Raw genomic sequence first — 10,731 nt, 5'->3', positions numbered from 1 at the left:
CAAATTCCTTGGAGCCATTAGATGCTCTCCTTAGCCATGGCACAGATGGACTGGGCAGCTTTGGGCAGCCGTGGTATATTCAGGCCGTGGGGCTGGTCCCCATTTTCTCCTGAATTTCCCAACAGATCTCTATGCCACTCCTCCCCCGCCGTGCACTCTAAGTGGCTGCAGCGATACCTTCAGCCCAGGCAAGAGCAGGACATCCCCTCTGGATGACCTGCAGGGAGCAGCTTCCCCAGAGACTTTGGTCAGTGGCTCCACCTCCCTGGGGACATCAGCGCTCCCTGCTAGACCCTGGCCTCCTTCTAACCTCACAGCACCCCAGGGAACTTGGGGCTGTTCTTACCCAGATTTTACAAAGTAAAGAAGCCGATGCCCCAAGGCAAAATAACTCACCCTAAACTGGAAGTAGCCTCAGCTTGCTGAGGGCCCCAGAACCCCAAACTGTAGAGGAAGACAGGGATGCTGTTCATTGTATTGAAACCTAAAACCTTTATGCATCAAAAGACAGCACAGGGAGAGGCACTGCGGCACAGTAGAATAAGCCATCACTTGGGACACCTATATCCCATATCAGGGGGCCTGGGATTGAGTCCCAGCTCCACTTCCAATACAACTTCTTGCTAAGAAGGCATCCCAGGGAGGCAGAAGATGGCACAAGTATTTGGGTCCCTGCCACCCACGTGGGAGAGCAGGTTGGAGATCCACACTCAGATCCCAGTCCTGGCTGCTGCGGCCACTTGGAAAATAAACCAATGGATGGAAGATTCCTCTCTCTCTCGTCAAATAAAAATAAATAAATAAATTTTTTAAAAAGGCCTGCATAAACAAGATGAAAAGACCAGCCGGAGGCTGGCAGAAGAGAGTCGCATAGATCACAGGATCGTAGTCCTACAAATCAACAAGAAAGACACTGACAACCCAATGGAGACACAGGCGGGGGACAAGAAAGGCCACTCCGGGGAAATGAAATCCAAAGGACGAGACAAATTCCAAGAACACTGAAAACAAGAATGAGAGCCACTCGGCCCCTCCGAGTGGCAAGCACTCCCGCGTGTGACCACTGCTGCCACGAATCTGGATGTGGAGCGACAGAAACATCCTGCAGAGGAGTCTGGCAGTGACTGGTGAGTACAGGACGGTCGCACACAGAAGACACGCACAAGGATGCCATGGAAGTGTGGTGCTCATAGTGGAAAATGGGAAACCACTCAAATGCCCATCCAAGGGAGAATGGATTAATACAGCGTGGCACATGCCTAAAATGAAATAGATTGGATAATGGACATGCACGTGCTGGAGCCCTGGGCATGAATGTGGATAGATCCCAAGCACAACGTTGCTGAAAGCAAGCAAGTGGCAGCAGGCTGTGTATGGCATTGCGTCATTTACAACCGTAAAAGTCCACAAAGCAGTGCTATCTATGTTTTAGCAATGTACACAGGTGGAGCATAAATATCAAAACACGTGGGAAGGGGCCAGCGCTGTGGTGCAGCAGGTTAACGCCCTGGCCTGAAGCGCTGGCATCCCAGATGGGCGCCGGTTTGAGACCCTGCTGCTCCTCTTCCAATCCAGCTCTCTGCTATGGCCTGGGATAGCGGTAGAAGATGGCCCAAGTCCTTGGATCCCTGCACCCGCGTGGGAGACCCAGAAGAAGCTCCTGGCTCCTGGCTTCAGATCGGCACAGCTCCAGCCGTTGCGGCCATCTAGGGAGTGAACCAGTGGATGGAAGACCTCTGTCTCTATCTCTACCTTTCTCTGTAACTCTTTCAAATAAATAAAATAAATCTTAAAAAAAAAAAAAAAGTGTGAGCACCTCATGCCAACCTCAGGGAATGGGCGGATGGGCTGCTCTCTCCTATCTCTGAACAGGAGAGAGGAGCTCTGATTTCTTTGTAGTGTCTTTATCTCACATTCCAGAGCAGAGGAACCTGGCGGTAGTCCCTATGCCCCTGTATGTTTCACAGCTCAAATATCTCAACATTTATAAAAGCGGGGAGCTCCATGGTAGCCTCAAGGTCAGTTGTCTCCCAGGTCACCGATCACTGTGAGAAAGATCCACCTGGAATTCGTCCCCAGTTGCGGCCCAGCTGCTGTCCCTTAAAGACCCTAGGTGAACCCCAGCCATTGGCGGCACAGATGCAAATGGCTGCCAGCACCGGTAGAGAGGCCAGGTCTCCTGCCACTCCTCGATCTTGCTCCACCACCACCCCTCACCACTCTGGGACCCTCTCAGTGGATGGCCACCCTGGGGAGGCCCCCAGATGATGGAGGCTCAGAGAAGCCTTCTCTGAGCTCTTCTCCGTGGAGCTCTCTCTGCTAACTGTGGGCGAGATTGACACGGCTTGCCTGCTCAGGAGGAAGAACAGAGCTGGCCGTCAGGACAAGTGCTGTTCACCTACCAGTGACTGTCGGCGAGTGACACAATCTCGCTGACCTCCCAGGTCTGCAAGCATCACAATTACTGGGGATGGCTGGTGTGTGGCACTGCAGGTCACGCAGCCACCTGTGACACCAGCATCCCCTATCAGGGCACTGATTCGAGTCCTGGCTGCTCCACTTCCAATTCTGCTTCCTGTTAATGCAACCGGGAAAGTGGGGGAAGATGGCCCAAGTATGTGGGTCCCTATTACCCACGTGGGAGACCTGGATGGAGGTCCAGGGTCTGGCATTGACCTGGTGTGGGCATTTGGGGAGCGAACCAGCAGATGGAAGATCTCCCTTTCTCTCTCTTTCTCTGTTTCAAAGAAATAAGTTAAGTGGTTTTGTTTTTTTGTTTTTTTTTTTTTAATAAAGACCAAAAGCAGAATTGCCAGGGTAGGGCCTTGGAAGCGTATTGCTCTGAGTCGCCGAGTGACACCACTGGGCACGGCTGGGCAGTCATCTCGGGCTGGACAGCATGCATGTGTGAGATAAAACTCTGTCCACACTGCCCATCTTCTGTCCCCAGGGCCTTCCTGCAGCACGGGCAATCCTTGCCCTGAGTAGCTGATGTCAAGCAGGGCGGTGGGTGAGAATGAGGGAGCGGATGAGCACCCAGGATGCGGCCCCTCAGCCCCCAGTCCCTAGGATCAGCAGGGAAGCTGAGCAAGGAGGTGGGGGCAGCCGGCGCTCAGACCCCTCTACAGGAGGAGGAAGGCCTGGAGCGAGGACAGCCCATTTGCTGGATTCCTGCCCCTGCAGCCCAGCCGCTGGAGGCAGCTCCTTCTCCCGGCCCGCACCCGTTCCAAAGCCAGGAGGCACTGCAAAATCACAGCAGCCCAGCGCGCCAGAGGCAGACCAGCGTTCTCCCGACGGCAGCCATCCACCGCCAGCTTACTACCTGCACTATTATTTAATTGGCACTTTCTTTTCTATTGACTCTCTTTTTACTTGAATGTCTGCTTTAGCCCCACCCAAAGCAATGATATCTGCAAAATAACAGGTTTGATGCATGAGGTGTTTTTTTTGTCTAATACACATTAAAATAAATACATAATGGTTTCCATTTTAAAATGTCCATCTATTTCTCTCTTGAAGCCACTTTGTGCGTCACCACACTTTCGGGAATGCTGAACTAGCCCAACTCTGCCTGATTCACAGACAGGCACACTGAGCCCTGGGGAGGGGCAGGGCTTGCAGGAGATCAAGACACTGGATCTCAGCCTGGTGTTTCCACACGTGTGCACCACCTCTGCCATCCTGGTGACCTTGACCTTTGGGAAGACCTTCCTTTGGTGGTGCACTGCCCTCTCCTGGCTGGTCCTTCTGCAATGCATGTCCTCCTGGAAGGACAGGCCAGAAGAGCGGGGCCTTGGGCAAAACAGAGATGACCGCCCAAGGTGGGAAGCCTAGGCAGTCAGGGAAGGCAGCACGGAAGAGGTGGCATTTGCACTTGGCTTTGGAGATGAATAGGAACAAACTCCTAAGAGGAAAAAGGCAATTCAGTGCAAATAGTGTGAAGGCAGTGAGATGTTGCCGGAACGATACACACTCGGTGATATCGCATGCTTGGGTGACAGGAGATGCACCAGGAAACAGGCTGGGCTGTGCTCCCTCTGCCTGGTAAGCATCTGTGGCTGAAGCCCATGGTCAGTGTCTCAGCCAGGGGAGTGCCGCGAAGCTGGCTACAGCCTGGAGAGTGGACAGGAGAGAAGGGAGAGAAGGCAGAGGCGGCCTGCAGGGAAGGGGCTGTGGCGATGGCCCAGGCTAAAAAGGCACAACTTCTTCGAGGGTCTGCCTCTGCCTCGGAGCCTCTGGAGACCTTGCCAAGTCGCTTGCTGTCACTGGGTCTGTTTCCTCCGCAGTAGGAAGGGCAGCTCTCCAAGGCCCTCCCGGCTCTGGGAAATAAAACCACAACAGCAAGAAATTGCTCTGAGGAGGCTGGGAATGGCTGCACCTCTTTCGGCAGTTAATCCGGCTTTGCCTGTGACTGTAAAACACATACATCCCCTCTGGTCCACCTTGTGCGCGTGCGTTTGTTTGTTTCATGTATTCATCCAAGAAGCAGAGAGAGAGACGATACACAGAGCACACACCCGTCTGGCTCACTCCCCAGAGGCCTTGGCCACAATGGGCTGAAGCTGGCAGCTGAGAACTCCTTCTCACGTGGCTGGCAGGAAACTCACTTACTTGAGCCATCACCACTGCCTCCCAAGGTGCCCGTTAGCAGGAAGCTGGAGCCAGGAGCCAGAGGTGAGTCCTGGACTCACGTACTCTGATAGTCCAATGTGGGACACAGATGTCTTTTTAATGCTTACTTATTTTCATCTACTTAAAAAGCAGGGTGATGGGAGGTGGGACGAGAGAGATCTTAAAATTCACTGGTTCATTCCCCAAAGGGCCACAAAGGCCATGGCTGTGTCAAGTCAAAGCCAAGAGCCTGGAATTCTACCCAGGTCTCCCAAGTGAGTGGCAGGGGCCCAAGCACCTGGGCCATCTTTCATTGCTTTCCCAGCGCATTAGCAGGGAGCTGGATCAGAGGCAGAGCAGCCAGGACTCAAACCAGCGCCATCACATGGGAAGCAGTCATCCCAAGCAGCAGCTTAACCTGTTGGGGCGCAATGCTGACCCTAACACAGGTATCTTCACCACCAGGCCCGGTGCCCACCACTTCCCACTGGCCCCACTTTCGATTCCGTCCCACAGAAGCCCCGTCGGTCAGAGTGTATCTACATGAAGGACTTGCATCTTACCATCTCCCATTCCTATCACAGGCTTTGGCCCCTGGTAGCTGCAGCCTGTCCAGATCCTGCCACTCACTGCCTTCCCGGCCCAGGCCTCAGTTTGCTTGTCTACAAACGAGGCTGATAACATCACACGGCTTCACTGGGTGTTGCAGGGGTTAAACTAGCTAGCGTCAGCAAGTCTCAAAGCCCGGTTCCCACTGCACACTCAAACCAACGTGAGCTGTTATTATTTCCCAAAGGAGTGTGGCAGGGAGCAGCAGCATGGCGCAGTGGGTTAAACTGCCGCCTGGGACGCAGGCATCCCGTCTCAGAGCGCTGATTCCAGTCCTGGCCGCTCTGCTTCCGATCCAGCTCCCTGCTAACGTGCCTGGGAAGGCAGCAGAAGATGGTCCAAGTGCTTGGGATCCCGCTACCCACATGAGAAAGCCGGGTGGAGTTCTAGTTACTGGCTTTGACTTGGTGAGGCCTTGGGGGAGTGAACCAGCAGAGGAGAGATATCTCTCTCTCTCTCTCTCTCTCTCTGTGTCACTCTTTCAAATAAATAAATTTTTTAAAAAAGCGTGTGCAGATCTGGAGAACGGTTCTGCTGTGTTGTTTTCAGCGAAAAGAGAGAGCAGCAGAGTCTTTAATGTGCTCCCTGTCGGTGGGAAAGAAAGAAGAGAGACAAGCGGAAGAAGGGAAGGAAGGGTCTCCGGTTGTGAGAGACGCTGTGAAGGGACCCCAGCAGGCCCCCAGGGCTGCCGCAGCGAGAGGGGCTGGCATGCAGGAAGCAGGCTGGGAACGGTGGGAGGCAGGCACCGGGCTGAGTCTGTCTTAACCCAGCCGCACAATGCAGCCCCGATGAAGCCGGTCTTGTTATCTCTCTGAACTCTGCTACTTCTCCAACAACATGTAAACCTTTGAAAATCTCCTGTGACATAAAGAAAAAAAGAAACACTTATCCCAGGGGAGGCCGTAGGAAATCTACTGTCCAGAGTTGACTGAGCTCAGGGGAAAAAATATGCTTTGTTCTGGTGTCTGAAGCCCTGGGGGCAGCAGCAGGCTTCCCAGAAGGGCGCCCTCTCTTGAGAGTTGTAGTACAGAAAAGGCCTTTGTCCAAAAGCTTTATTTGACAGAAGGCAAATGCTGAGGGCCAGAGAGGGTAAGAGGCTGGCTCATGGTCACACAGCCACACCAGGCCAACAGGTGGTTTCCGGCCTCCTGGCCCAGCAGCCTCTATTGTGTATTGTGCTGCCTCCCACCTATGCAGGGTCCACCCACAGAGCTTCCTGCCCTTCTGTGGCTCATCGCCCCCTCACTCATCTCCCAATGCCCTTGCGGTGCCCTGCCTGGCCATGCTGAAGAAGGCACGCTACTTGCCCAAGAGGCACTCGTGGGTCAGTGGTCTGGAAGCTTCTGGAAGCTTCTGGCTTCTGCAGCTCACAAAGACATCTTTTTCAAACTGGTTGAGAAATGTTCTGTGGCTGATTTTTTTCATGCACTGTTTTGTTTGCTGCTGCCTTAATTGTTACCATGTTATATTTTCTCGGTTTAATGTTTTAATTCCGTGCTTGGGCCTGGAGGCAATGCAGCGAAGGGTATGATTTGGAAAATCAGGGAGATAAAGAAATTGTCCACGGAAGCGCCAGCCTCTCCGGAGCCGAGGACAAAGCTTTAAGCGCCAGCAATGAATTTTATTAGGAACCAAACAAAAACAAGCAACCTGCTGGCAGACGGAAGGTGATAGGCCATCCTGCCTGGTTTTTTTTTCTCTCTCTCTTTTTTTTTAATTTAATACCAGTTCTCCACTTCTTCCCAGATCAGCCAAGGATACAAGGATTTGTGACCCAGTTCCTTCCCCACTGCCTTCTAGAAGCCTTCCCCACTCCTGCCTCCAGGTCTTATTCACAGGGAGACCCCACTTAACCGTTGCTCACACACTTGCTAGGGGTGCAAGCTCTGTGCTTTCAGTGCATGTACGTCCCACGGAGGCTTTGTGTTCTCTCTCTCTCTTTTAAGATCTATTTATTTATTTGAAAGGCAGAGTTACAGAGGGAGAGAGATTTTCCATCCGCTGGTTCACTCCCCAAATGGCTGCACCAGCTGGAGCTGGGCCAGTCCAAAGCCAGGAGCCAGGAGCTTCCTCCAGGTCTCCCACGAGGGTAGCAGGGGCCCAAGCCCTTGGGCCATCTTCTACTGCTTTCCCAGGCCACTACCAGGGAGCCACATTGGAAATGGAGAAGCCGGTGCCCATACGGGATGCTTGCGTTTCACAACGCTGGCCTGGAGGCACTGCTATTCTCAACCAGGCGGTAAAGTCCTCAAGGGGACAAATGCTGCTTCTGGGGGAAGTTGGTGGAAGAGCCTTGGGTCCGGCAGTGGTCTGTGCGCTCATGGCATAAGCTCATCACCCAGCCCAGCTCCCAAGCGGAAACATGGTCATCAGTGCCAATCAGAGCCGCCAGGCCCTCTGATCTCATGCGTCTGGTTCCCAACTTCCTGGCTGCCCAGTTCATGCAAGCTTCCGCTCCCTAAAAGCTGACCCCATCCATCTTCCTACCCAGCCTGGGACTCAGGCCCAAGAGATTTGCCATCTCCTCCGCCCCACACTTCAGACCCCTGCACCCTTCCCCCACCCAGCTCGTCTTCCTCCCCACCTGCAGAAAAGTGGGCGGGGCCTGGGGCAGACTTCATGGGGCTGTCAAGACCAGGAGGCCCTGGGAATGTGGCAGGCAAGCTGAACCCTGACTCTGAAGGATCGCTCTCCCCTGCCCCCACTCCCAACGCCTCACCATCTCTTCCTCGCTCTCAGCAGACCTTGCCTCCCACTTGGCAAAGAAAAACAGAAGCGCCAGATGCAGTCTCCCTGGCGTCCCACTGCAGACCCGCATCTACATCTGCACCCACCCCTCGTGGCTCCCGCCTCGGGGTTCTAGAGAATTCGGCGCCCCCGCCTCCCCAGGAACAGCCCTGCGCCCACACGCCTGGTTCCAGCCCCTCGCACCTGCTCAGGGCACTGCTCCATGACAGCCTTGAGTGATCTCCCCCGCCAGGGTTTGCCATCCCTTTGTAAACACACTCAGGCCGCTCGCATCGGAACACACAGGGCTCTCCCGACACACAGAGTGCCCGGTCACTTCCTCTCTGTCCTCTCCTCCACAAAGGAAGTTCTCAGGAGACCTGGTGCCTCCCTCTTCCCTCCCGCGCCCACCAGGCCACTGCCATCTCACTCTCCGCTTCCATAGCGCCGCTAAGGCCCCGGGACCTCAACTCTGCACCCTTCCGCAAGCGCACTCTCCTGGGTGTTCTCAGTCCGCGCAGGCTGATCCTGACTGCACAGCCCCAGCCTATGGGTGGGCTTCAGACCTCCGGCCTGGGCTCGCATTGCATCCAGCTCTCCCCCTCCACCCCTGGTGGACACTGCTAGGGCTTCCATTCGCTCGTAGACTGAAGAGAAAGACCCCTAGCGCAGCAGGTGCGCTCTGCCCACCTTGCACACGCTGCCCTGGTCCCTGTGACAAAGGCCGCCTTTGCCTCTTCTCCCAGCTGTATCTTCTGCCTCAGGCCCTTTACACAGGTTCCTCCCTGCGTCGTCAGGCCCAGGACCCCGGCCCCGCCCCACCCCCCCCCACAGTTCCGGATTCCTCCCTGACGTCACTTCCTCCCTGACGTCACTTCCTCCCTGACGTCTTCCCTGAGCCCAGAACCAAGAGCTCTCCTTCCAGTCAATGCTCTCACCGTCCCAGCCTGTAGACACCACCCCGGTCAGAAGCTCTTCCAAGCAATTCTGCTCAGAACACGCTTCTCGTGATAATCCCACCAGTATAAGTACGTCCATTTTACAGATAAAGGAATTAGAGCACACGGAAGTTACGTAACTCGCTAGGTAATAGCGGCAAAGCCTCGGACCCAGGCATTGCGAGTCGAGTGCAGCTTTTAAACACCACAGGATTCCATCAGAAAACACTGTCCTCCTCCTCCCTGCACGGACCGCCCGTTTTATTGCATGACCGCCGGTTTAGCAGGGTCTGCTCCATCAGACGTCTGCTCTACAGCAGCACAGCTAGTTCCATCCCCACTAGCAGGTGCTCAGCGCTTCACAGCTGAATGCAGAGTGAGCCGGCTCTTCCTCACGACCACAGTCAGTCATCTGGTCGTGTTTCTTCCTGGGCCCTAGGACGTATCTGTCTTGAACGCGCTTGGAAACGTTATGTGTCTGCACACAGCCAGCATCAAGTGCTGTCTGTGGGGGAAAGAACAGCTGACGCAGACGTTCCCAGCCTCGCTCAGCCTCTCCCCCCAGCCTCCCTCAACAACAGCCTCGCGTCTCCTCCTGCTCGCCACAAGTCCGAGCTTCTGGTCACGGCGAGCAGATACAACCCAGGTCAAGTTCCTGCACAAACCCAGCCGGGCTGTCTATGGCCCCACGAGCAAAGTTCTAACTCTGCCGGCGGAGAGGGGGTGCTGCAGGCCTTGTCCTCTTCTCCGTCCTCCCGTGTCCTCTTCCGTCCCCTCTTTCCCACCTACGCCGCCCCTGCCCAACTCTTGGACCCAGCAGCACAGAATGGGCTCTGTGTGGGGTCCCCGACCTATGCCAGGGTGGTTTCTCACCTCCACACCCGCACGGTAGCCTCTGCGTGGTGTGCTGGCCGTCTCCTGTGCACCTAGACATGCTTCCTGTCTTGAAGCCTCAGTGCAGATGTCCCTGTGGGGTCGTGACAAAGCACACCAAGCCCTGAACTCTGGTTGCTTAGTTACCGACTGCCTCCCTCACCCCTGTGGGCTTTGAGGGCAACCGCCATGTCTCACTCATCTTTTCCTTACCCTAGCCTAGCAGGGTGCTAGCTCAAGATACAGTGCTCAGTAAGGCTTTGTTCAACCAGTGAGTGAATGAATGAGTACGCTAGTGATAACACACGTCTAATTCATGGATCCTAAAATGCGTGGAACGAAGCAATGAGTGGGTAACTGCAAGTTCGGGTCTAGAGAAGGGTGCAGATTAGGGGTGAGGAGGTGGGCGAGGGCAGTCGCAGCCTCAGTCAGAGAATGTATACCGAAGACAAATCCCTTCAAAGAGGAAGCTTTAAGAATGGAGAAGTGGGTGGAACTCACCAGAAGCGTGGCCAAAAGAGGGCGGAGCTATGCATGGACACGCCCCCAAGCCAATGGGAGGCTTGTTCCCGCTGAGTCTCCGCCCCTTCCTCCCGCTGGGTGGGAGCCGGCTCCTCCCAGAGAGGAGACTACATTTCCCGGCGCGCCGCGCGGCCGGGGCGAACGAGGAGCCGGAAGTGGGACGCGCGAGGTCTAAGGGCACGAGGGAAGTGGCGGGCGGGGACTAAGGGGGGCGTGCAGGTGAGCCGGCCGGCCGGGGGTCGCGGGCATGGCGGAGGCCAGGAAGCGGCGGGAGCTGCTCCCGCTCATCTACCAGCATCTGCTGCAGGCGGGCTATGTGCGCGCGGCGCGGGAAGTGAAGGAGCAGAGCGGCCAGGTAAGCGTGCGAGGGCCGTGCGCGAGGGCCGCGTGCAGGCTCTCGAGAACGGCGGCCCTCGCCCCGCCCCTGGAGATCTGGCGGGCGCCTGGAACC

The 10,731-nt window shown here is 55.5% G+C and overlaps 1 protein-coding gene across 6 annotated transcripts in view; it reads left to right on the top strand.

The window, feature by feature from the left end:
* Positions 1-10,498: 10,498 nt before the first annotated feature.
* Positions 10,499-10,731, top strand: part of TCOF1 (treacle ribosome biogenesis factor 1) — a 34,966-nt gene continuing 34,733 nt past the window's right edge. For all 6 annotated transcript variants that reach the window (XM_062188850.1, XM_062188849.1, XM_062188846.1 and 3 more), the window contains exon 1: positions 10,499-10,635. In XM_062188850.1, the coding sequence (XP_062044834.1) occupies positions 10,528-10,635 (108 nt within the window). In that variant the 5' untranslated portion in view covers positions 10,499-10,527. The remainder of the gene's footprint in view (positions 10,636-10,731) is intronic.

This window comes from Lepus europaeus, chromosome 4 (assembly GCF_033115175.1).
Source record: "Lepus europaeus isolate LE1 chromosome 4, mLepTim1.pri, whole genome shotgun sequence".
In the NCBI taxonomy this organism is placed as follows: Eukaryota; Metazoa; Chordata; class Mammalia; order Lagomorpha; family Leporidae; genus Lepus; species Lepus europaeus.
Note: the sequence above shows the minus strand (reverse complement) of the source record. Positions and strands in the feature narration are given on the sequence as shown.